This window comes from Sprattus sprattus, assembly GCF_963457725.1.
Source record: "Sprattus sprattus genome assembly, chromosome: 3".
Lineage (NCBI taxonomy): Eukaryota > Metazoa > Chordata > Actinopteri > Clupeiformes > Clupeidae > Sprattus > Sprattus sprattus.
This window is the reverse complement of record NC_137922.1, coordinates 31,204,237-31,231,706: the sequence shown is the minus strand read 5'-3', so window position 1 is coordinate 31,231,706 and position 27,470 is coordinate 31,204,237. Positions and strand designations below refer to the sequence as shown.

The 27,470-nt window shown below is 48.1% G+C and overlaps 1 protein-coding gene across 1 annotated transcript in view; it reads left to right on the top strand.

The window, feature by feature from the left end:
* Positions 1–27,470, top strand: part of LOC308363105 (C-terminal-binding protein 2) — an 87,000-nt gene that overhangs the window by 24,040 nt on the left and 35,490 nt on the right. The window contains exon 2 of the mRNA XM_080835879.1: positions 12,441–12,596. Within this exon, the coding sequence (XP_080692005.1) occupies positions 12,539–12,596 (58 nt within the window). The 5' untranslated portion in view covers positions 12,441–12,538. The remainder of the gene's footprint in view (positions 1–12,440; positions 12,597–27,470) is intronic.

Genomic DNA, 27,470 nt, shown 5'->3' with positions numbered 1-27,470 from the left:
GGAGGCCAGCTTTTGGCATTATTAGGGAATTGAGCATGAACTGGCGTCAGCAGTTTCCTGTATGCTGCTGCAGTCTCATTCCATTTCCAGAGGAGAGGAGAGGATGGCGAGAGAGAGAGCCATGCCACAGAGAGGGGAAACATTAATAGAGGAGAGGAGAGGATGGCGAGAGAGAGCGAGAGCCACAGAGAGGGGAAACATTAATAGGAGGCTGCTGTGCTGATAGTTAGGACAGGAGCTGGGCAGGGCCCACATCAATCACAGCGCAGCCTGACGGCTTTATGCGCTCCAGAGAGAGAGGCGCTTAACTTTAATGGGAGGAGATAGAAATGTTGAGTTACTTTATTTTCCCCACCCTTCCCCACACACTGTCACACACACTCCCTTTCTCTCAGTCTCTCACACACACACACACACACACACACACACACACACACACACACACACACACACTCGCACAGGGGCAAACCCCCACCCTCTGAACTATCCGGACCGTGTTTGATATATAGTGTTAATTCCCCTCACCCAGCGCAGTAATTCATGTGTTTCATACATTTAATGCCAGGCAGATAGAGTGCACTGTGGGATTGTTAATTTTCTGCCTGGAGATTGCAGGTCTTCCACCCCCTCTCAACAACCCCCACCCTAGTTTGCTTGCCATCACCCTCCCTCCTGCGCTCTCTGTCCCTGCCCCCTCTCCTTTCCTCTCTTCCCACCTCCCCGGTCCCATCCCCCTCTCCTGTCGTCTTCACTCCATCCCTCTGCCAGTTAATTTGGCTAAGAGTAGAGCGCGTTCTGGCTGTCTTTTATGGCGCATCAGGTTTGGGTTCCTCGTAAAAATGAGCCTGCCAGGCCAATCCTGCATAATAAGGCAGGCAGGCAGGCAGGCACAGCTCTGGAGGGAACGCCACCACCAATGTTGCTGACCTTTTGACAATAGACCCTCTTCCAACCCCCAGCCCCCACAATCCTCTGCCCCAGCCCCCCCACCACCCTTCTGCCCCCAAGTTCATGGGGTCATGGTGCTGTGCGTCCCTCTGCTGTGGGGTGATAGTGTTTTTAATTAGAAAGAATGCTTTGGGGAGCTCTTTCCCCCACACATTAATGTTTCTGGACCTGCACTCTGAGACCCAGCATAGGGACAGGGGCCGTTTCTGGGGAAAGTTGAAAGTGTGTTTGCTGCCAAAAGAAGTCAATACACAAGTTAGCGGTTTCTTCCACAAAGGAGAATATGAAGACCCTCCCCCTTCAATGGAAGCAGTAAAAAAAGCACGGGCATATTGGTTTTATTTCAAGTGGCAGGGGCCGTCCCCTCTTCTCTATGAGTCAGTGAGCCAAGAGCTGGATGCCTGCTCACATTTATGTTGTGTTTGTTCTCTAGTAGCCATCAGCAGGTCCAATTTAGCCATTTGCTGCCCCAGTGAGATAGAAGTTGAGTGAGACACTGAGTGTGTGGGGGTATGTGGGTAGAGGGGAGCATAACAGCCTTGCACAACAAAATCAAAAGAAGCCAATAATGCCTCCCTGCCGGCTCCACGCTCCACTCCAGCCCCAGACTGCCTCGGCCACCCAGTGTCCACACAGATCATCTCTTCACCGCGGAGCTGCAACTGCCTCTTCTGCAGAGTGAGAGGCGTCATTTTGATTGGCAACACAGAGGGCTGAATGTTGGTCAGAAAGGGAGTTGGAGAGAAAAAAAGAGAGAGAGAGAGAAAGAGGGAGGGAGGACGGGCGGCCGGGCGGGCGGGCGGGGAAGAGTGAGCACATGTGTCCCTGCGTCTTCGGAGAGCGTGCGCTGATGTGAGCCTGGCTTTGTGTCAGGAGACATTTTGTGCCAGGCAGGAGAACAAACTTAGCGCTGTGACCAGGGCTGTTCACTACTATAAAAGGCACGTTGACCCTCGCGACCCGCTAAGTTGAAATGGAGGCCACCATCTCCTCTGTGGGGCTCAGCTGAAAGAATCTCACTCTCACACACAAACAAAACTGCAGGAGGAAGAGGGAAGGAGGTAGAGAAAAGTAGAGAGAGAGAGAGAGAAAGAGATGGATAGAGAGAGAGCGAGAGAAGAAAGAGAGAGGAAAAAATACAAAAAAAAAATAAAAAAACATTGAGCACATGATGGGATGCTGTGTTTTGGGTCATGATGAAGTGAAGAGATGGCATGTGGTGTGTGTGCGTGTGTGTGTGCGTGCGTACGTGTGTGTGTGTGTGTGTGTGTGTGTGTGTTTGTGTGTGTGTGTGTGCGCACAGCCACAGGATTGACCCAGAGCCCCAGGCTCTTCATGTTTTTTTAGTCGGGCTGTAGTCCCATGACTCATGCCTCTTTTCACTGTCTGTCCGCCCTGTGGCGCTGGGCAGGGACTGTCCCTGTGTGTGTGTGTGTGTGTGTGTGTGTGTGTGTGTGTGTGTGTGCGCCCACAACCTCCAACCCCCACCCACCTCCATAACATGGCCTCACTACAGCTCTGTGTGTCCACAGCTGAAAAGCACTTTGTTCCGTCTCCCCCTGTGTTCACGAGCACGGAGCACCAGATCCCAGATGATCCTCTGGGGGCCTGCTCTCAGGGTGCCATAGTCTCAACACTGTGCTGAGGAGAGAGAGAGATGTGGGCCAGCTCCCTCCTGTGTTTCGTGTGTGTGTGTGTGTGTGTGTGTGTTACAGCATACAGTACAGCTGGGGGAGAAGTCCAACACTAGTGGAGGAGACAGCTGGAGCTTCGGAGCTTTGGGTCTCTTTTCCCCGTGTGTGTGTGTGTGTGTGTGTGTGTGTGTGTGTGTGAAGGGGGGGTGGGGCGTGCTGGGTTGTGGCTAGAGAGTGGGTCATGGTTAGGCATCAACACCACACTTCTGCCTTTCTCTACTTCCCTCTGCACCCTCTCTTCTGTCTGTTTCTCCTCTTTGCAGGGAGGGACTATATATTGCTAAGCAATTTAAAGAGCGGTTGCCTTTATCAACATATCTGCCAAGAGAGTCATTCAGCAGTATAACTCGAGGAATGTGTGTGTGTGCATTTCTACATTGCTGCACGTGTGTATTTGTGTATGTGTGGATGCCTGCCTGTGTGTGCGTGTGCGTGTGCGTGTGCGTGTGCGTGTGCGTGTGCGTGTGCGTGTGCGTGTGCGTGTGTGTGTGTCTGAGACCAAGTGTGATTGTGTGGCTGTGTGATGAATAGCTGTTTTTGCTCTGTTGTTGGTGATCAGCACTTTTATTCTGCACTTAATCCACAAGGCCGCTCTCAGCTCCACTACTGCCATTTTTCACCTGCTTCTCTGTGGGCAGCGGGACTACACCATCCTCAGGCAACCTCCCTCCGTCCCTCTCTGGAGACACACACACACACACACACACACACACACTCTCACATTTGTCCACGCCAAGCTAAACTCCACCCAAAAACACTTTGAAACTGTTAAAAGGCTTGTGTCCATGATGGAGTGTTGTGTTCTTGGAATGTTCTTTTGATTGATCTGTTACTGATCTGCTATTTCTGGTAATGTTGTATAACAGGAAGACATATCTCAATCTCAAAAACAACATATCTCATGACAATGACAATCATCTTATTTTGGCGTGCTCAATGCAGAGCAACTTCAGGACCTACTGCACATAAAAACATGAATGTGGCATTCTGTGCGAGGTAGGAAATCAGAATGAAGAATGCCAGTTACAGGGCTCGATGGTCTGGTCCAATTATCTTTCCATTTACAGAGTGTTTTTACAATTGTTACACGAAACTACACCAAAAATAGGACAATCAGATTAAACATCAAAGAAAAAATTGTTTTCATTTTAAAGAAGCACCTAGGCTAAATCATTAGCATCGTTTAACTTTAACAGTTACAAATATTTTAAGGGGAAGTCTTTTATCTGTGTTCCTCACTAGTTTCATTCACTCTTATCAAACACACTTGCACACACCATATGAAAACACACTTGGTGTGTGAGTGTGTGAACACACACACTTGCTCACTCAGAAGCACACCATCAGGTGGGAAGTGCTGAAAAGGATTTTCATGTTGTGTAATGTTTGGGTCTGGCTCAACCAGTGCACATCCTCAGTGCCAGAGCACTCCATGGAAAGAACCTCATGATGGAGAGGTTTGGATGAATCTGATGGCAACAATGGTAGGTCAGACTGCAATTGAAGGGCTGGCGTGCGTGCGTGTGTGGATGGGTGTGTGCGTGCGCGCGCACATTTGAACTGAAGGTAGACTTCATTCCAAACAGTTACCGTCATCACAGACAATGGTGGAGCTTCCTGTCTACATGCATCAGTCACTGAGCTGATAGCGTTATCAGCTCCTGTCCGAGGGGTACTGTGCCCCAGGCCAAAACAAAGGGAAGAGCGCTTCTGACAGTGGAGGCAACGCTTGTTTGGAGGGCCGTACGCAGCGTGTGTGTCTGTCATGATGTCATCTTGTTGGGTTAACCTTTCAGGCCACCACTAATGAAGGCCTGGAGCCGTGGCCTGCGCTCTGAAGGTAGTCACCACCACCCCCCCTCCACACACACACACACACACACACACACACACACACTTAACACCCTTCCCCAAAGGAATGAATGCTGCCGCTGCTGTGGCCTCATCTTTAGAACTTTCCAGAACACATCCGAGGGAGATGTTTCTCCAGTCCACTCAAAGACCCACTGAAGATTAACAAGGCCCCTGTGGGGATGATTAGAAATTAACTGTGCTCAACAGGTTGTCACACACACACACACACGACATTCGCTACTCTGAGTAGCTAGGCCTCCAGAGATGTGTTCTACATATGGAGAAGTGGTGATGAGCTAAGAGGCATCCCCCCTGACTACTACGCCTGTGACTGTTGCCTAAATCAGGGTGTCAAACCCATCACCGTCAGAAAGTGAAAGAGGCTCCATTGTGTGTGGCCATGTCCTGTCTTCTGTATTTATAGATTGCTCTCTACACACTTCCATCATACAGTGCCGGCTTTATGTATGATTGCTCCACTGTCAGATGGCGCCACTAACCTAGCCTCAAGCACACTTTCTCCATTTCTCTCTCTCCTCTTTCTCTCTGTCCTTCCCTCTCCTTTCCCATCATTTTCTGAACTCTGGAGAAGAGGTCTGTGTGTTGTTGTTGTTTTCATACGGCCTAAAACAGGACTAGAATGTGATTGAGCAGTTTACTGTTACCCCATCTTGGCCTATTATTGGGGCTCAGCTGCACTCCAGCTTCAATCTAATGCTGTGCTTTAGCAGGCAGCTCCACCAACCCCTGTCCCACCCTAACACATGACTATCAGAGTACAGAGGCTCAGTACAGGCAGCTCTACCAACCTCTGTCCCCCCTTACACATGACTACCAGAGTACAGAGGCTCAGTACAGGCACCAACCCCTGTCCCACCCTTACACATGACTACCAGAGTACCAAAGCTCAGTAAAAGTGTGTCCACAGATTTCCACAGGTGCGGGAGGCCTGTTGGACCTTTCTGAATGTAATTGGACCAAGGAGAAGTGGAAATTCACTTAAAGACCACTCTTGGCAAGGAGCATACACTGGGGCACACACATGCACACTAATGAAAAAACACAGGCTAATTTTGATCCTCACACCATTATGTTTTATTTTCCATGTCGATGGAAAATTAAGGCTTTCTTTGGGACCCTGAGTGCAATATGACCGCATTTGTACTTTTCAGAGGGAATGGCAATACTTATAGCTTTATACCCAGGATTTATTTAATTCCAATTAACACGAGAAAACACATACTCTCACACATATACTCACACACACACACAAACACACACACATTCTCAGTGTGTGTGCGTCTGTGGGAAAAAGTGGCCGTCTTGACTGGGAGTCTGAAATGAGCACATCTGTGCTGGGAGGGGATCTGGAGACATGCAGAGAGGGGCTCCAAAGAAAACTGGCCCCTCCACCCTGTCACTGTCAAACTGTGAAGGCTCTCTGTGTGTGTGTGCACGCTTTTTGTCTTTCTCTTCGCTGCTCTGGACTTTTTCAGCACTTTGTTTGGTTTGGCTTTGTACCAGTGCAAGCTGAAGAGCTGAAACTGGGCCTTTTCTGGTTTGTGTGTGTGTGTGTGTGTTTGTGTTTTGAATGTGTGTGTGTGTGTGTGTGTGTGCATTTTGAATGTGAATGTGTGTGTGTGTGTGTGTGTGTGTGTGTGTGTGTGTGTGTATTTTGAATATGTGTGTGTGTGTGTGTGTGTGTGTGTGTGTATTTTGAATATGTGTGTGTGTGTGTGTGTGTGTGTGTGTGTGTATTTTGAATATGTGTGTGTGTGTGTGTGTGTGTGTGTGTGTGTGTTTTGAATGTGTGGGCATGGTTGGGAGTGAACACGGGCTTCTCTCCTGAAGCAGGAAGCTGTGAATCACTCATGCTCTTCCTCTGAAGGCTCAGAGGAACTGCTCTCCAGGCTTTGGCCACCAGAGCCATTCTGTCAGGCTGGTCCCGGGTCCCTGGTTCTCCTCTCAGACCCTGTACTGTGCATCGCAGTCGCCGTCTGCTGTTTGGGGCCTGTAGATGGACTAATTGTGGTTGTTTTTATGCACACCTAGGGAGAGTGATATCGAGGGTGTTTTGTTTGTGGAGGCGAAGGGATATGGAACGTCAAGAATGAGGACTTTTAGTATGATAGAAGAAATAAAATTCTATGCACCTGAAACCGCTAGTTCTACTTTCTTGTATGTTTCAGCTGAGTGTGTGTGTGTCCTGAGACACCTCTGGGGCTGTGCCTGACCTCTGTGTGAGTTCAGAGGCCGGTCTCCGTGGTTCACACATCCATCAAGAGTGAGTCATTACCTTTCCCAGGTCTGTGTGTGTGTGTGTGTGTGTGTGTGTGTGTGTGTGCCTGAGCGACAGCTCGCCAGGGTAAGCTGATATTTTTAGCCCCCCGCGCTCCTTCTCTCCGCTGTCTTAGCCCTTCCTGTTTTCCCCCGCTAAAGCTGCTGGTGTTTTGGCTCTTTGCTGAAAGATTGAACTCTGCAGGAACAAAGCAGGCTGAGTGGGCAGAACGGACTCCATTGTTTGAAGAGTAGAGAGGGAAAAAAAGCTGACTGAGAACGAGAGCTGAACAGTCTCTCTAATATTAGCGGTAATTATAGCACCAAAATAACAAGCATGCGTTTTGTTTCTGAGACCCGGGGTCAGGTCCTTAAAGGCGGAACCTAATAGCCGGGACATCAACAGCGGTGTTGTTGCTGAGGGATTGGTGACACGGCGTGCTGACAGGCCTCAACTGAAGTGTGGTCTGGCGGTGTCTCCTGGCCATTGTGTGGAGTGGGCTTGGTGTGGGGGAGCCTGTCAGAAGCTATAGCCATGATGGGGAGCATCTGGTAGAGGTGCTGGGCTTGTCCTCCAGAACTCCTCCTGTGGGACTGGGTCACTGGCATTGATATTCCCACTAAAGCACAAACTCAGCCCCGCTACAGAAAGGCTAGTGTGTTTGCATGGCTAATCAATTGGAAACTCTGGCAACTGTTTAATGCTGCTAGTTCCAGCCCTTGCACTCCCTCTTTGGAAGTGTTCTCACTTTCATTCTTGGGGTTAGAAACGGGACTCGAGCGCCATTAACACCAGGCTGTTGCTTCAGAGTCTGCCGTTTAAGTGCCCGTCACTTCTTGCATGAGTTCATCTCCGACCAAAAAGAGCCGAAAGCTGAATGTCAGAAGATGAATAATTGATTGATTTAATCTTTGGAAGTCACAGCACACAGTGTGCTTCAGAAAAGTCTCTTTTCCCCCCCTCCTGCACCTCCAAAGGTAAGGGCTCCCATTTTGGAGGAGGCAATGAAGAGGTGTCTAAACGTCTGTATGCCAGGGAGGGGAATCACAGCAGGTTCCTGGCCTGACCTTTTCAATTATTTACACCCGCAAATGATGCTTTTGACATGTGTGCACAGTACACACACACACACACACACACACACACACACACACACACATTTAGCCAGTTGGGGAAGAAACTCAGCCTACCCCAAGCCCCACTGGCGTGTAGATTTCTGTGTTGGCAGGTAATTGACATGGGCTGTATCTTGGCAACAGGGGAGAGGGACACACACAGAGCACAACACTTGCTACACAATTAAGGCCAATTTACGCTTTATTTACCATTAAATATATGCCATAGGAATGGCGTAGACTCTTACCCCACGCCATAGACTGACACATACCTCCTCAGAAATGGAACTATACATGGCAGCAAATGTGATTGGTCTGATTGTCTGACGTTTGGGGATGTGTTGTTAAAGCCTTCGGTTTTTGACCTGTCAATCTCAGTTATCAGTCACGGTGCTATGAATCGCTGACTGCTGTTATAAATGGCTTATGACCTAGTACAGTGTTGTTCATTTATTTTTCAGTAACTTTAAAAAAAATCGGAGTTTAGTTTTGTATTCCAGTTTGAGCTCTTGGTTAACAACAGGCACGAATGTTGAATAAGGTTCTCTCCCCATTTCCCAGAAACAAGGTGACCCGTCAACCTGCACATATTTATCCCCTCGTTGTTTCAAATGCAAATTGGATGTTTCACAGACGTAGGGCTATGTTTGGGGGAGAAGGAATAGAACGTGCTAATGAGTAGCGATGTCAAAGAACAACAGCATTTCCTTACTTTCCTAGGCCTTATTCACCTGTTCTGTCTCAAATTAGGAAGCTCTTTATTGATGCATTTCATTCAAAAGCTGCTATAGACTACTACACGTACGCAGCCTCACAAATGAAAGACCATTTTTAAAATTAAAATTCCAAATGTTATGGGTTGAAATGACTCAACACGCTATGTAATGTTTCAAATCATTCAAGGCCAATTCAGATGTAGAGATGCAGTCTAGGAAACTCTCATGCAGTCTAGGAAACTCTCAGCTCCTCCCCAAATTCTGTTCCCTGCATACAAACATAAAGACACATTCAGTGCTGACAGCAGCTTACATGAACAAACTTCAGGACAACGCTGTGTTTCATGCAGCTGCCATGACATCTCATACTACAGAACAGTACATTGAATATGATGGTCAGGTGAAGGAAGGTTGTTTTTATTTTTCCCGGTGTAGGGGGTATGGCGGGGATCAAATGAGACAACCAGTTTGGTGAGCATCTGCCCTGTGATGGTGAGGGCTGAGTGTGGCGATGAGCTGGAGCTGGCCAGCAGAGAGTGAGCGAGAGTGAGCGAGAGCGAGCGCGAGCGCAATCAGTCCCCACTAATTAGCCTCCGATGGGGGACGCTCCCCTATACATCTGCTTACCAAACCAAATTATGCCTCTCCTGCTTCAGCAAGCCCAATTAATCACATCAGAGAGCGTTTAGATCCTCTCTCTCTCTCTCTTTTGCTCTCTCTTCTTCCCCGCTGCAAGATTGATTGCAGAACAGCAGTATTATCTTTGCACTTCATCATGTTACAAGACGCTTTACCATATTAATCCAATTTGACTTTGGGGCCCAGCTCTCAGTGCCAGCTTCCATCTGCAGTGCCTGGCTTCAGCAGACAGGGGGCGCTGAAGGCCTCCTCATACCTCAGTGCAGCAGCTGGGCTCTACAGGCTGGACGAGTGGCAAGCCAATGTGAGGGAGGGTCAGGGGTGTTTCTCTCTCTCTCTCAGAGGATGATCTCCTGAGCAGAACAGCCAGTTCTCTGTAGGGCTCTATTGTGGTCTGGGAGTGAGGGGGGGAAGAGCCAGGATATTTTCTGGTGCTGAAATGAGTCACAGATATGGATTCCTGTGTTTGTGTCTTGTTCTTGTTCTTTGCTTGTGGAAAGTGTCACTCTTAGCTGGCTGTGTCCACCAGGGGGGGAGCTGCTCTCAGTCAGCTGGCCCTTGCAGGTCGGGAGGGGAGGGGCTCTGGGCTCTGGATGAGAGAGGAGAGACATGGGAATCATGGAACAGACTGACCTCCAGGCCTCTAGTGTTTCAGCTCCTCTGTGCTGCGTACTGTGTGTGTCTGTGTTTGCATTTGGGTTGCGTCTAGGGATGATGTTTTCTTAGGGTTGGAGTGATTTGGTTTTACCGAGGTGCTCGTTTCTCCTCCTGTTCCATCTGAACACACACACTCAGTATGCTACTCAGTTATTATTAAAAATATATTTAAATTTTTTATTTTTTATAGGGATTCTGTGTGTTCATTGGATGAAAGAAAATGAAATTCATGTTTTGTTTGAATATTCTATTTTCTCTCCCCTCTATATTGACTCGGACAGGACCAGGCAATAGATCATGTCCTCTGTTGATGGACAACAGCACACATTCACATACAGTTTTGTGTGTGTGTGTGTGTGTGTGTGTGTGTGTGTGTGTGTGTGGTCTGACCCCCACAGAGTATAGCGGGTCAGCCCCGGCCTACTGCACTGGGTGAGGGCACCATGCTGCTCGACCAGCCGATAAATCACACTGATAACAGGAGAGGCTGTTTTCATTAGTACTCTCTTGCTCTCTATCTCTATCCCTGTCTCTCTCTATCTCTCTCTCTCTCAACTCTTTTCCCCCCCTCTCTCTCTTGCGCTGGGCCTCTCTAGGTTAGTATTTCTTGGCAGACAGTAGTGGAACACCCATTTTTAAAACCACCTCAGCACTTCTCTTTGCCTCTCTCTCTCTCTCACTCACTCACTCACTCACATACACACACACACACACACACACACACACACACACACACACACACACACACACACACACACACACACTTACCCCCTCCCACCCTCACTCTCTGCTCTGGTATTATCAGTGTTCCTCTGTTTTGTTCTGACCAGCAGGAGGCTATGTTATTTGTTTTTGGGATGGAGTGTGGTCATGATGATCCTAGTGTGTGTGATGAGTGTATTAGTTCTGGACACAGTGTGTGTGTGTGTGTGTGTGTGTGTGTGTGTGTGTGTGTGTGTGTGTGTGTGTGTGTGTGTGTGTGTGTGTGTGTGTGTGTGTGTGTGTGTGTGTGTGTGTGTGTGTGTGTGTGTGTGTGTGTGGGAGTTGTGTGGAGGATCAGCAGAACAGCTCTGTGGTGTGTTGAGGGCCAGTGCAGAGGAGGGGAAAGGGTGGGCATCACAGGCATCACACTTGGCCATCGATCGTCTTGTTTTGTTTGTTTGTTTGTTTTTGGACAGCATTGTGATTTAATGGGGGGGGGGGGGGGGGGGTGGCAATGTACATCTTAGGTGTACTTGTGTGTGTAAATGTGCTCCACCTGTGGTTCTCAATCATTATCTCATTATGAGGATGTCTGTCATGTCTGGATTTCTTCTCTGTCATCAATAAAGCATTGAGCTGCACTCATCATATTCATATCATGACTGTTCAGTGCTCCAGGCCTTTAACCCACATTTCTCTGCAGAGCTGGGGAACGTTTTTGTGCTCTGATCAGCTTTTACCTCCCTCTGTTGGCTAGATGAGGTCATTGCAGCTCAGGTCCTCACTCAGCAGTCGAGTAGTCATGATTTGGTTTCCCTATATTTCCTCAGCTGTTTTACAGATACCTTCAAAGTGCCGTATTTGCTCTGTGTCTTAGATTGGTGGATACTCAGTTTGAGACTCTGCATTTATTTGTATGTAAAACTTTTCTAAGAGTCAACACCGTCAATATTAAAAAAAGGAAATCATTAAAAAAGGGGTAAAAAAGAGAAACCTGACTAGGACCATGGCTGTAAGCTAAACAGCCAGTTAGCTTAAATAGAATGAACAGCTTTTGGTGTGATTTAATTTGCTCCTGATGGCTGGTCTTGACCCATGGTCAGGCCTTGGGTCACAGTAGGCCGCCTGAAGAGCCGCTCAGAAGAGCACATTTTTAGGCAGCATCTGAGCAGGAGGCTTTTCAGCAGCTCCCCTCATGCAGTAGAGGGGAGAGTGATATCTCACCCTTGGGGAAAGGGCATATGCCGGCTTTTGGAATGAAATTTCAATAAGCCTCTAATTAATGCCTGGTTAAAAACCTAATTATAATCAGGCGATTATACCTTCAAGCTAATCAAGCTCTTCCCTCCGGCAAATTGCCACTGAAGTGGAAAGAGAACTTGACACATGACGCCTCAGCGGTTGAAAAAGAGAGCTTGTGCTAACCTTATGTTTGATATGTCCTGCCTGACTGATTACAGGCCCTGCCTCTGCCTCGGTCTCAAACCTCCAACTGCCTCGTGCTGAGGAATTTACACATAAATGAGGGTACCAGAGAGTGTGTGAGAGCTGAGCAGATCTGTGCTTTTGAATGATGGGGAAGAACAGTGTCCACACTAAGACAAGACCGACTACAACAAACTTGAAGGATCTTCCTTTGTAAACAGATGTCTTCACACCAAAGAGGACTGTGTCTGTGTGTGTGTGTGTGTGTGTGTACGCCCTACACCCTCGGAGGCTATGAACTTTCCAGTTTCTTCAGTCTCCCTTGAAGTCACATTGAATTTCGTGAGCTTGTCAACTTGGCTGCCCAAGTCTGTATGATGTCTCAACAGGTGTGTGTGTGTGTGTGTTGTAGGTGCGGTGTGGCGTTATGCCCCGTGGAGACTGCTGCTCTCTGCGTTAGGACCCTGAAGAAAAGCCCTTGCGTGCAGCAGTAGGACAGTGAGGCCCGCTATGGCCCTGACCGACAAACACAAAGTCAAACGACAGAGACTGGACAGGATCTGTGAAGGTAAAGCATCTCTCTCTCGCTCCGTGTGTGTGTGTGTGTGTGTGTGTGTGTGTGTGTGTGTGTGTGTGTGTGTGTGTGTGTGTGTGTGTGTGTGTGTGTGTGTGTGTGTGTGTGTGTGTGTGTGTGTGTGTGTGTGTGTGTGCTCGCTCGCTCGCTCGCTCTCATTCTGGCTTATTTCCGATCATGTTCCGTCTACTTTGTTCCGAGTGCTCCGAGCTAGTCTATCAGATGATGATCATGTTTAGAACAGATGGCTCCAGTATTCTGCAGGGAATACTGAAATGATCTTACAAGACTTAATCCTGGTCATTCTCAGGGAAATGTTACGTGTTAAATGTCTAGAAACAGATGTGCTCTCAGCAGTCTGAGCCTGTTCAGTTGCTCTGTTGAAGAATCTATTAGGGCATCACTGATCAGGTGATAGGAGCCAACAATGGTGCTTTGGCAGAAGTTGAAATTGTGTATTAATAGGTGGTGTTGTCATGATTGATCATTGATTATTGTTGTCGGTGTAGTGACATAAGGTGAAACTATTAAATCAGAGCCACTGTGATTGACTGGGGATATGGCCTCCTTGTCTGGAGCTCAGATTGTGATGACGTGTTGATAAGCATATGATTGATGTCTAGTTTTAGTTTTGCACCGGCATACACACACTTCATACCTGTGCATGCTCTTTGAACACACTTCTTATACAGGATATATACTAGAAACATGCATGCGCCACTGCATTATTGTCATTCTTTTTTTCTTATTTTTTTCATGCTTGCCTGACACAACCTCACACACACAGTCTCTCTGTGCCCTACACACACACACCGTCTCTCCTTACCCTACACACACACAACCTCACACACACTGTCTCTCCTTACCCTACACACACAACCTCACACACACACCGTCTTGCCCTACATTTGGCCTCCTTGCTGGTGCTTTGTAGGCTAACATCAGGGTTGGCACAGTGCAAACGTGTGTGTGTGTGTGTGTGTGTGTGTGTGTGTGTGTGTGTGTGTGTGTGTGTAGATGTGTGTACGTACGTACACTTGCATGCGTGCGTTGTGTGCCTGTATGTGTGTTTGTGGCAATACTATACACCCTTTTTAGTAGGAAGGGTGAGTGGCACAACCTGCCCTCCGCGTGCCATGCCAGGCAGCTGGCCAAGTTCAGTACGTCAGAGGGGCCCTCTCATTGTCGTGTGTGTGTGTGTGTGTGTGTGTGTGTGTGAAGTATGAATGCAGGAACACCCGCACAAAGCACTGGGCTGAGTGTAATGCCACCCACCCCCTAATAGGGTATGTCTGCATGTGTGTGCTTTTAAATTTAGACATGGTTTGTGTTGGTAGTAGCAACATTCCTTCACATCTTCATCCTGTTTTTATGCTGTTCCTTTCAGTGTTTGACAGACTTTCACACCCTGTAGGGAAACTTGCATACATACAGTACATCCATGCTTGCACATGCGCAAATACATACATGCGTATGTACGTTCAGCCATGCATACAAACATACATTCTCCCACACACACATGCCATGCAGACACACACACACTCACATATAATTCTGCACACGCGTCACGTCACCTGGTATGTTCAGTGAGCACAGAGCGCTTCGAGGCGGTGGATCAACACACTTTACTGTCTGATGCAACATGTTCTCAATACAAATGACAAGTTGTAGGTGTTTGTACCCCTTAAAACACCACCACAAGAGTATTTGCCAGTTGTGCTCGATGATGTAAGCGCTTCACAGTCTAGTGTGCGTGAAATGAGGAACATATGCTGAGCAGTCAGCCTCTGTGCACTAGTATAGCATAAAAGAAAAACACACACACACACACTTAGTTATTAATGGACTGAAAGCTCCCATACCTGAACCGTCCTATTGAAAAAAGTATCTGTAGTTCTGAATTACTGCTTACATCCGTGTTTTTACATCAGCATACTGCAACCTAGAATGAGCTTGTGAGGGTAGCATAATCGTTTGGGCGAAATGTAAATAGAACTTTTGCCTTTTGAATCAAGATGGTACCAGAGTTACATGGCTCCTTGTGTTGTGCCAGCTTTAGCCTGCGTTGGTGCAGGCTGTTGGAGAACATTAGTGTTGGTCTGGAGCGGCGATGGTTGGATGGGCGCGGAGATCAGAGGCAGTTTGAGAGCAGTGTGCCATAACAGGTGTTCCTCTGAAGGCTGAAGAGGAAAGATAAAGAGACGGGGAGAGGGGGGCCTGATGAGCACTGGGCAGCAGCACCTGCAGACGCGCTCAGGCAGAGAGAGAGGACGCCTAAGCTGGGGGCCTCCAGATGGTTGCGGCCGCCTGGCAGCCCATTGGCTCGCGCACAGTCACCGCAAGGGGCGGAGATAAGGGAAGGAGAAAATAAATAAAGCGCAGCTTGCGATCTGTCGACGGGCCAAAGCCAAAGCGGCGCTGTCCTTTAGTTGGCCTGCGTGTCGTTTCTACACCAAGGCTGCTGTGATAAGCATCAGAGGCCAGACTTATTCCTCGGAGCAGAGATAAGTCTCCCCAGATCTATTTGTCTTAAGCGTGGTATCGCCCCCATCTTACATCTCCGCACGTCAAACAAGGACCTCGGCTAGGGGTTTGGCAGCCAAGTGAATTTGCAATGTGTTTCTGCCTCATATCTTCCGAGGAAAAAGGAAATTCGGCATCATCTGGAATCTGCATCATCTCCAGAACCGAGCTGTCGGGTTCTCTCTCTTCCCCTGGCCAACATCATTCCAGTGCAAGCATCTTTCCTCAAGGCACGGCCGGGAATTCAGAGAGCCTGTGTGGTTGTTGTTTTAGGCTTGTCCCAGCCTCTCCGTCTCCAAATAATTTCGGCTGTAAGTGAAAAGAGAAGTTTATTTGTGAACTGATATTGTGAGCTCCACAAAAGCCAGCTGCAAATTGAGATGTTGGCGCGAGTCTGACCGTGGCAGATTGTGAAATACTGTGTCTGTGTCTATGGAAACCCTGTGGCAGGATGACTGCTGATTAAACCATTAGGCGGACTGATTTGTGTTCAACATAATCTGGCCTGCCTGCAGTTAGACATGCAAAGGCTGGGAGACACTGTTTTCATTGAGGTGTCTTCCTTTGCATAATCAAAGCAAACAGTGGCAAGTGATGGGGTTTGGTTCAGAGCTGTGGGGGTAAACTGAAAGCTCTCACCTCTTAGCTCCAGCGCTAAAAGCTACCCATTTTTAGATGAGAAAAAAAAAATGCCTGTATACTTTCCAAGATGTCTTCCCTGGCTCTAGACAAGGAAATCCTGTTCCAGAGGGAGCAGACACTTTGCTAGAACCGAGGACCGCTTATGTCAGGAGCTGGGGCTGCATTATTGGGACAAACAAGGCCAAAGTTTTACTTTGTGACTGCCATTTAAAAAAAAAAAACTTCAGTCAGCTTCTAATTTATTATTCAATAGTGGCTAGCTGTTGGTCAGCTAACATTACAAGCAAGTTTGTAACATTTAATGTTACAATTGATTGTAACATGTGATGTGAAAAGTAGTAGCTACGCTTCCTTGCTAGTCTGCCATTTCTGGGAAAGCGGAGACAAAACTACTGGCGCTAGCACCAACCCAGAACTAGCACCTAGCTTGTGTTGGTTGATTCTAGCAGCTCCTCTCTGCTTCTCAGTAAAATGTCCTCTTCTCCCTCCTGCCTTCACATCTGTGTTGGGCTTTTGGCTCCTGAGCTGATAATAACCTCCAAAATGGGAGGAGGGAGGAAGAGGCTTGGGGAAAAAAACTACTGAAATACTGCCGCTGGATAATTGAAATGGCATGCAAGAGTGGATTGGGGAAGGAGCTCTGGAGTGAGGTGTTTGGCTTGTTGCTGCTCCAAGTCTTTGACTCATGGTTTCCTCTCGTGGGCAGAGATGTGCCAAAGCAGTCAGCCCTGTATGGTCACCTGTGATGCCCTGCCCTGAGGGGTGACACTGGCCATAAAACGACAGATGGGACCCTTCAGGAAGTCAACTAATGCATGACAAATGTTTATCTGTGCATCTCCTCCACAGACTCTTAGCACATGGGGGGAAAAGCCCAGAGGCTTGTTAAAAGTTTAATATACTGTACAATCAGTGTAATTGACTACAATTTTCAAGTTCCCAGTAGTAGTGTTAATTTATTAAGTCACATGAAAGTTTAATAGTCCAGCAGTTCCACAGTGGGTGCTGTCTAAATCACTGCCTCAGCTTACATCTGGAATGGCTTGCCAAGTCCTGTGAAGAACAGCCATGCCCTAGAAAGATGGCCCACTTGAGGTTTGAGTATCACTTGTGTCATGTCTCTGTCTCCTCTGCCTAGTCATTACAGCCTAAAAGGGAGCCTTAAGGGGGAGGGGCACTGTGGCGCGAGCCTATAAGCCCCCCATTTACGGGCTACAATACCCGCAGGGACACAGGTTCGATTCCAGCCTGCTGTCGTTTCCCGATCCTCTCCCCACCTTTTCACTCCTCATCACTTCCTGTCCAAATACTTCACTGTCCTATTCAAATAAAGGCTAAAAAGCCCATACATGAATTTTAAAAAGGGAGCGTGATTATGGAGTTCCTATGGTTCCTGTTTCACTGAAAAAGGTATCATTGTAAGTAGAAAGTAGCCTCTCATTCTGATCCACATTAGTTGTACTGCTCTAGATTTCAGTTTCACTTCAGAAGCTGTCAGGATGCAAATGAATGCTGCAGCACTCACTTAATTACCCAGTCCCAAGCACAAGGAGGGGTGTTGGATAGGGGGCAAGGGGATACGTCACCCCCAATATTAAAATGGCGTGTGAGTTTCCCTTTCATTATAATTGGAAATTGAATTCGCTCTTCTGCCTTTTGTCATCATTTCTGCCTCCCATCCCAAATCAGAGAGACTCTTGATAGCGTTGATAGCGTTGATCACAAGTACTGTGACAGCAAGCCCATTTCCAGTGATGACAGCTGGTCCAGTCTGAAAGTAGTTTTCTAGCCTTTTTTATTCCCTGCAGCCCTATCATGTCCTCCTGCAGCAGAGGCAAGCACATATTAGACCTCCGCTGCCATTCATCCCTCTCTTTTTGGAAAGGCGTCCTCTGTCTGGTTTTCATGAGGAAATGCAACATTTGTGATTAATCGTGCATTTTACAGCTGACAAACACACAGCATGACTCCAGCAGAGAGAACACCTCACAGTATTCCCATGAGGGAGTGCTGGCTCATAAATCTGTTCTCACAGGTTTTCCCCTCAGTGGTTAGACGCCATATCATCACTTTTGTCTTGCTTTATAGTATCGAAGGTATTTCCTGGCTTCATTTTGAGATTCTTACAGTTGTTTGTACACTTTGAGTCAATAATTTCTCTACAGTGAGTGATTCCACACACATTGATTGGCATGTTCTCTCCAAAATGAGTTGATAAGTTATTATAATGAATAATTCTAATCAATAATAATGAATTACTTGTAAATCTGCGTTCGACATACCAGCGGCTGCAGCAGACAAGCTCTGAGATAAATAGATGAATACTTTATTAATCCTGAGGAAAAATTAGGCAAACCAAATAAAATGTAACCGTTGCTCATTCAAATCAATGGAACTTTTTACAACATTCTGAGGAGCTGGCGGGCCAGATTAAATGGCTTGTCGGGCCTGATCAGGTCTAGTCCATGCAGTCACTCTGAATAAGACAGTTTGAAATATCATCTGAAGCTTGAGAGAGAATAGAGATCAGTTGGCCAAAAAGAGATGGGTTGTTCATACCATTGTTTACACAAACCCTCTGATATTGTAATAAAACATACAATATGTACGTTTGTAAAATAAAATGAGCTTTTACAACAAAATGGCAGTGGTAGAATGTGATTAATGAATGACCTACTATCAAATGTAATGTAGTAGCCTGTAAGTATGAGACCTCCATTCTAGAAGTGGCAGTAGGAACTAAAGCTGGAGATTAGTGTGTTGGCATATTTAATGACTGAAATGACTCAATCTCTCCAAAAGATCAATCAATATATTTATTATTAAGGTAAATATTTTTACCTCATCTTACTCCCTTGAACGTGCCTAGGCTGCTATGGCAAACATTCAGACTTTCCATATTACTCTTTAGAGCATGGGCTTGTCAGTGGGAACGGTTAGAAATAAGGACATCTAAGATGTGTTCTCTACAACCCATGGCCAGTCAGACACCTCCAACTCCCAACTCCCTTGTTGAACAGAAGCCAATCAGGCGTGTCTCTGGCTTTGTCCCACTCCTGTCTCTGGATCAGTGTGAGCTACAATCTGATTGGTTCCACCCTTACTGCATGAGACCTGCAGTGTCCAGGTGAACTCATGACCTGCCTCCACTTTCATATCATATCAACTTAATGGGACAGGTCTGTGTCGAGTAGTATACCATTACTGTACGTGCAAGTGCAAAAGAGAAACAGGGATTTCAGTTGGACACTTAATCTAGCTCAAGTGTCGTCCCTCTTCTGTGTGTGTGTGTGTGTGTGGGTGTTTGTGTTTTTCTGTGTGTGTGTGTTGCTGGGTTGGTAGTGGAATTAAGCAGGTTTTATTTTGACTAATCCCTGATGGCAGTGGTTGGAGTGAGTGAACCGGCCCAGCCAAACGGAGGGATAAATCTAGCTGGATTAGTGTGACCCCTCCTCCTCTTCGTCCATTGTACCCTCGTGCTTTTTTGTCTTTCTCAATTTTTTCACCCTAGTATTTCTTCCTAAATCCCATGCACACACCATGTCATGCACGAGCAGAGTCCCCTTCGCCTAGCAAAATGGAGTAAAGGCTGGCCTAACCAGGTGCGTTTGTTTGTGTTTGTGTGTGTGTGTGTGTGTGTGTGTGTGTGTGTGTGTGTGTGTGTGTGTGTGTGTGTTTGTGTGTGTGCCATATGTGTGTGGTGTCCAATTTACCTTCCAGTTGCATGTTAATGTTTCCAGATCTGAATTATTTAAGCATGGCCTGCTTGTGTGTGGCCACATGATAGCTCAGCCTTGAAGGAGGGCGAAACAAACCAGAGAAAAGCACACTGAGCTCATACTGGCAGCCAGGTGAACCGATCCCTCCTGCCTCACCCCTTCCTCTCCCCATCTCTTGCCTGTGTCCCCCCCCCCCCCCCCCCCTTTTCTGAGATCTGTAACCTGAGACATGAAAGAGAACACCACGCTGTTTTTTTCGTTCTGCTTCTGAGCGCTCCACTCAGCTTTCTGTCCTCGGAGCTTGAGCTGGAGGAGCATTCAGCTGGTGATAGCTTGAGCAGTCAGGTCGAGGAGCGATGGAATGAGGGCCAGGGGGACATGCACACAGCAGCCTTCCCCAGGTCCCCCGTCCGCCACCGTGGGTCGAAGGAACTCCGTGACGTTTGCGGACTGCTCTGACGACGGCCTTTGGTTTGAAGCTCTCCATCCTTCTCGCACCGAGCGCTTCCAGAAGCTTCTAGAGCAGAAACGTGTATCGCTGTTTCCCTACGAGAGACCGCTCCTCAGCCCCGGACCCCCAGAGAGGCAAGTTATGGCAGTGCGTGGCACCATGCCCCCTCCTGATTACTACCTGTTTGACACGGCTATGTCTGCCCAGCCTCCTGAGGACCTGCAAGGTCTGTATCGGGGCACCCAGCAGCAGCAGCATCAGCTTCAGCAGCAGCAGCAGCAGCAGCAACAACAACAACAGCACCACCACCACCTGCTCACCCGCTCCGGTTCGCATTATGGGCTGTCCGATGGGGGGATGAGAATAGCGTGGGATCAAGGGCAAGCCAGGGCTGCTGCTGCTGTTGCTAATGCTGCTGTGGCTCCTCCTGTTCCGGCTCCAACGCCCGCCCCTGCTCCTCCTCCTCCCCCGCCTCCTCCTCCTCCGCCTCCCCCTCCCCCTCCCCCGACCGCTCACGAGCTGAGCCGTCTGTATAGGGATTCTCTGGCCACCAAGATGCTAATACCAGACAGCCAGCGCGTTCGCAGTAGGGATCCCTCTCCGGCATTCTTTGGGCACGAGCCGGCCCCTGTGCTTCAGCGCTACGCCTGCACTGACCCCTCGCTGGCCGGCCGCTGCTCCGTCTACTCCGACCTCAACGGCTACCCAGTGGACCCCTGCCAGGTGGCTGGCTGCCTCCCTCCTGATCCGGCTGGAGTTGGTTCCCAGGGAATCAACGGAACTTTCCCCAGAGGGATGATGCTTAGACATGACGGATCGCCCGCCGGGTACGGCACTGTGGCCACACAGAGGTTTCCCTATGACCCTGCTTACGATCCCTCGTGTACCGCTATGGTTCCTGCTAACTCAGCTGGCATGCCCTCACACCCCTCTGCTGCCATGGCTGTAGACTCGAAGCGCATGGTGGACCCAAGCTTCCTTGCTTTGCTGCGGGCTGAGGGAGTCTCTGAGAACACCATAACTCTCCTGCTCCAGCAGGGCTTTGACTCCGCAGGCATGCTGGCTATGATGGAAGACCATGACGTACGTACGGTGGCACCTAATCTGGGTCAAGCTCGTGTGCTCTCTCGTGTGGCCCTCAACTGCAAGACAGGAGCTCAAGGAGATGCCGCCCAGCGGATGCGAGCACGATCAAATAGCTTTAGCCATCGCACCGACCTTTACATGCAGCCACAGGGCTACGGACCCCCACCTGACGCCCATCTGACGCAGCCGCCGCCCTCTGCCATGCAGGCTATTTCCCCGAGGATGGGTGAATTTCTGGGCCGTAGACCCAGTAGCGCCCCCTCTCAGCATCTTTTGGAGACGACCACCTACTCAGGGGGAGGGAGACCTATGGCTGGGATTCCAGTCAGCCCTGTAGGATATGGCACTGCTCTGAACCAGCCCCGGCCGCTCACCAGCTACAACGCTCACACTGGGCTGTCCATGTCTGCCCTCCATCTTCAGGCTCAGCAGCAACAGCAGCAGCAGCAGCAGTTTCAAGTGGCCGCCCCCAAAACGTTTTCTGGCACCTACAGTCCCATGGAGCTCATGAAGAGGGCTCCCAACATGCCTCCTCTGTCCCCAGCTCACAGCCCCCATCTCAGCCCCCAGCTGATGCGGAAGGGTGCAGCTCCAATGGAGAGTGCAGTTATCCCTGCCTCTAACACAATGCAGAACAACAACTCGCTCAACCTTGGCAATCAGAAGATGACCCGCCGGACCGGACCACCAGTCATTGTGTCCACCATGGCAGCACCCGACACAAGTAACAACCCTTAGCTCTTCACGTGTATCTCCTCTGTTTGAGCTTTTCTCTCTCCCCCTCTTTGTCCCGTTAGCGCACCTAGTTGTAGCGATGCTATAAATCTGTTGCCTTGTATTTTAGACGATGTATGAGCACTCTCTTCCAACTATTCGCCAGAGCTGTATTTCTATTTGGAGAGAGTTTTCTCATCCGCTCTCAATCTCTGTTCCATGTCTGGCTGGCATTACATCCAGAGTTCAAAAGTTTGTTCCCGTTGGTTTATACCAACACTTTCTCTGTTTATGTATTCTACGTGGTTGAGTTTATATTTTAGCACCCGGAGTAATGTCCAGTGTTCAGACTACAATAAAGGCTGATATTGGACGAGCAAAGCAGCTTTGGCTAAGTGCTCTGTTTTTAGCCTGGGAGGCTATTTATACTCAAAGTGCAGTAATGTGCCATGTGCCTGCGGAAGGCTGTGTGTTTCTGTGTGTGTGTGTGATCCCAGCTGGCCTCACCTCAGGGACCAAGTGTTTGCCACAAAATGTAATTTGTTGTTGAATCTTGTTTAGTTTTGATTCAGTGGTGTCTGGAAGAGCACTATTATTGTTCACTGAAGATTTGATTAGTGGACGGGATATATTACCATACATGTCACTGTGCTACCTTACAAATCTAAACTAATTAGATGTTTTGAACAAATATTGGTTCTCCTGGCCAAGCAGTTTGAAGTGATAAAACACCCAGTGTGTTATTTAGCAGATTTCCTTGTCTGTCAACACAGCTATATCCAAATGGTGTAGACCAGATATTTCTTTGGAACAGGTGAACATTTTTCTTTCAGATTTTGTCTGAACTCCCGTTCCTTATGGTCTTTTCTCTTAGATTTGAACAGTATTTTATTAATATGATTTGAATGAGTGCGAGATTATTCACAGTTTACTGAAGATATACCACTTTCCATCCTTAGGCTTCATTCATGGTTCATAGTATTGCTCCCATTGCTTGATGCCCCTGTAATATGCGTAGCCTAGGGGTTAACATCTTGAAGGTTGGAAAGGGTTAAGCGCGTGTGTGTGTGTGTGTGTGTGTGTGTGTGTGTGTGTGTGTTTGTTAATGGAGTTTGATGGCTGAACTGACGCGTTGTCCATTTTACAGGCTACTACTAATCAGGACCTTAAACCCAAGCGAATCCAATTAGAGTAAGTGGATAGCGTTTTTATGGAGCTGGGGCTGGGTACCTGCTTTGGTGTGGGGAAGCATCCTGTGCACGGGATTCCTTTGTGTGGCAGTTTTTATGGCAAAATAAACATGGTGAACGCCCAGTTTAGGAACCTCTCCCCATTTCATCTTGAGGCAGGGGAAATATTCTTCCATAGAAGGCACAATGGAATGGGTAGAGGGGGGAAACCAGAAAACACCTGCATCTGATTATAGGCAGTCGAGCCGACCCCAACCGTTCTCCATGGGTCCATTTGAATGTGTAAGGCATAGCAGCACTCTCACTCAACCCCAGTGCTGTTTTTTCCATCTCTTCAAATTACAGGGTATTTCAGAAAGCAGCAGCAGCGACAGCATTATGGCCATTTCAAGGGAGGTTGGCTTTATAGAGTGTAGTGTAGAGGTCTCCAGATGACCACACAACACCAGGAGACCAGCTGCACGAGGCCTGCTTGGTTGGACAGTATTTCATTTTGCACAGTTTGAAGTGCTTTGTATTTGTATTCAGCTATAATTGCATTTCTTTCTAAATGGGAAGACAGCTTAGTGTTGAGAGTGGCTGAAGCATATTTCTTTTAATTAACTCTGACATTATACATGGGATTTAATCATGTGTGTGATTCATTCAGGCACATGAAACATTTCTTATAACAATTATAATAATTCATTAACTTCTTAATTTTATCATTAATGAGCAGTATAGTACTGCAACAAGAGGGTGGTGGATAGGTCATTAATTGGGATTTGAGTATTATTGGATTGATATAAGCTCAACAGTATTTCTGTGCATAGTTCTCCGTTTGCGGCATTGAAATGCAAGACATGAAACAATCATTCTGTTGCATTATGTTGCAATTATTCTCTCTCTCTCTCTCGCTCTCTCTCTCTCTCTCTCTCTCTTTCTTTCTTTCTTTCTTTCTTTCTTTCTTTCTTTCTTTCTTTCTCTCTCTGTTGGTTTTCCAGCAACCCTCTTACCTGCAGTATTTCTTTTCTTATCATGTTTTCTTTAAACTGCAGGAAGGTGGAGGTGTGGGTGGTGGATGCTCGTTGCTCACATAGCTAGCTCTTGCATTCCATCAGGCCCCCTGCAAGGTTTTTCTCTCCCCCCAAGTTAAACATTCTTGTGGCTGAACACAACTCATTTGCATGAGGCTGACATTTGTTGCTTCAGTAATTTCATCTGATAATGGACAGCCCGCACAACCCCATCTGAAAGCGTGCTCCTTAATTGTGCGTTGCCTGGCAACATGTTTTTTTGTTGTAATCACAGTGAGATTATCTTTGCATTTAAGGAAGAGGGGAGTGTGAACAGGGTCTTTAGTTGGAGTGTGGACCTGTGGGAATTACTGCAATTTGCATTGTGTACACAGCTTTCTGAAAAGGAGCTCTCTCTCTCTCTCTCTCGCTCTCTCTCGCTCTCTCTCTCTCTCTCCCTTTTTTTCTCTCTCTCTCTCTCTGTATATGTGAGGGGGAAAAAATGACAAGGTATTTTCGATGGCACTTTGTGTAAACATGTTTGTTTCCATAGGCAATCTCTCAAGAGGGCTTGTGGAAAATAAAAGCCTTCGGAGCGTCAGTTAGCTTGACTGATTAAATCTGCATTATGTTCTGGTTAAACATTTGCATTCAACAGAGTACACTTTGCATAATTCACATCACACGCACACAAACACATGCTTTGAAAGTAATACATTTGTTATGTGACAGATTGAATGAGATGGAAGTAGATTAGTATCACAGAGACGTAACAAATGGTGTCCTAAAAACAAAAGATGGCTGCGTGTGTTTTCTGTGTGAGGCAGCTTGGGACAGGAGTGGTCAGGTGGGAGGGCCCAGCACCGTAGAGATTGGTGAGTTGGTTGGCTAACCGCGTAAGCATACTATCATTAATACCATTAAATGACTAAGTGGTTGAGCTAGGCAGCAGTTCTCCTGCCTGTCCAGTATTAGGAGGCAGAGGGCGAGAGAGAGAGAGAGAGAGAGAGCGAGAGCGAGAGAAGGCAAGATCGCATTGGCCATGGAGATGTCAGTCGGCCGGTTGGAGAGCGGTTCAGGTCGGTATCACGTGAGGCTGCCTAGCTGATGTGTTGATTAGGTGTTTGTGTTGGTGTGTTCTCTGAGAGAGTGAGGTGAGTGATTGTGTGTGTGTGTGTGTGAGCATGCGCGGGTGCGTGTGGGAGAGGAGGAGGAGGAGGAGGAGGCCGGATGATTAGGTTGACTGGCATCCACGCCCAACACACACACACACACACACACACACACACACGTGCCCACCTAATCCAACCTCAGTGGGAAGTCTTCACTCTGTGTCTGGCCTCTAAGGCTTAAGGAAGAGGAAGAGGGAGAGGGGAGGAAGGGTGAAAGGGAGAAAGTAGCAGTGAGCCCTGCAAGGCCTGATGGGAAGCAGAGAGCCCGGAGGAGCTAATCGGCTAATCTCCCTCTCTTCAGTGGGCGTGGCGAGGTTAAGGGAGGGTTAGTGAGAAGGGGAAGGGGGGGCAGGCAGGGCAGATCCCCTTTCCTGGACAGGGAGTGTTCACTCCGTCTCAGTTACATAACCCTCAAGTACACGGCTCCCATGTGGCGCTCAATGGGATTTTAATTTGCAGACCTGTGTGTGTGTGTGTGTGTGTGTGTGTGAGTGTAGAGGGGGAGGGGGAGAGGGAGAGGACATCCACTGGGAAGAGGGCCTAATGTGCTCACAGATGTCCTTGCTTTTAAACGTTCCCTCTGTGTTGTGTTTAGGCAGAGGTGCATTTGGTCGTGGCCCGGGCTGATGAGAGATATGTTGTGGAACGCGCACGCAAGCGCCACTTCCAGCCAGTTACATGAAATGGAGTTAAAAGTACTGGGATTAGAGCAGGGGGTGTCGCCTCTCCTCTCCTCCCCTCTCCTCTCCTCTCGTCACGCCAGGGCCAACCTCACTCTCGTACTGAGGGAATGACTGACATGTCCTTGGGGATTAATGTTGCGTGGGTTTTTTTCTGTGTGCTTGCCTGATGCGTTTGTTATGGTTTGAGTATGAATAAACACCTTTTCCACCGAAGCGTATTAACTTGGCGAGAGTAAACATTATTTTGTTGTGCAATGTGTCTGCTTGAGAATGACCCTGATGCGCTGTGTTTGTGCATGCAGGGGAAAGTGTTTGAGAGAGAAGGGTTATTGTTAGGTGTTTGTGTGGAAGTGCTTATCCTGTGGCAACACCTGCATGAACACACGCCCTCCCGTATCCTCCTGTCTTCACGTCTGTCCATTTAAGGAAACAAGTCAGAAGCATCTAGAAAGGAAAAGCACCATGAAGGCAGAGCCCAGTGCTGGCTCCACTGGCTTGAGTAACTCTGGAGAGGGGTGAGGTGAGAGCTCTCAGGATTTGGATCAGAGTGGTGGGATGGGAGGTGGGGGAGGGCGTGGGCGTGGGGGAGGGCGTGGGGGAGGGCGAGGGCATCTGGTGTCTTCCAGCGCCTTACCTGTCCAGGAAGAGGGATTAGAACAGGAGGATCCTAGCAGCCATCTGTGAATCACACCTCAGAGCTGGAAGCTGGGGAGAGGGAGCCAGTGTGTTGCATGCCTGCTCTCGTGTGCGTGTGTGCGCACGCGGGCTGGCGGGCAGACCATCCCTTCCAACCTCCTTTACCTGGACCCTTGCTTCTCTTTTTGTAACTGTTTTCCCACCTTGCCTTCCGCTCTTTTGTGCACTCTCTGCCTAACATCCTCCCAAGAGCGTTTGGCTGTTAGTGGGGTGTGTTAGATGAGGGTGTGCTTCTCACTGGCCATTCAGGGATGCAGAGCGTAAAAGAGGATGTACCCCATGACTTCTGTGGGGTGACATCATGGGTTCCCAAGGGAGTGTGAGTGAGTGAGTGAGTGGGGCCTTGAGTTAGCAACAGTTGGATATGCATCAGATGATTCTCTCTCTCTCTCTCTCTGCGTGTGTGTGTGTGTGTGTGCGTGTGCCAAGTTAACCCTTTGAAATTAGCTGGTCCTAGAGGGTGTTAACCTGAAAGAGTTGTAGAGATGGATGTTATCCCTCTCTCACCTGAACAGCACTGATCCGATTAATCCAGGGCCTGAGTTGATCTAAGGAATCATAGGAGTTAGGATGGAGCCTACATGCGCAGTAAGGATGAGAGTACAGGCTCCATGTTGGGCCAGTTTAAATGATAGACTGAGAGAGACTGTGCATCTGTGTGGTGGAGAGGGTCTGGGGCGGTTGCTGGTTGTGTCCCAAGAACCAAGAGGAACAAACAAGTGAACAGAATAAACTGATAACATGTAAAGCACTCACACAGCTGCAAGCTGAGTGCTCTTATTCCTCCTCTTTGTTTCCTTCTCTCTCCCTCCCTTCCTTGCTCTTTTTTCTCTCTCTCTCTTTCATGGCCGGCAGGTGAGCGTGAATTATTCATTGCTAGTGAATGAGAAAAAGCTCTCTGATATTGGATAACCACACCGGAGCCATGAGTAACCTTGTCATTATTTTTTTTATTTTTTTTTTTCACCAAGCAGAGCTGGGAGAGGACGGCATCTCC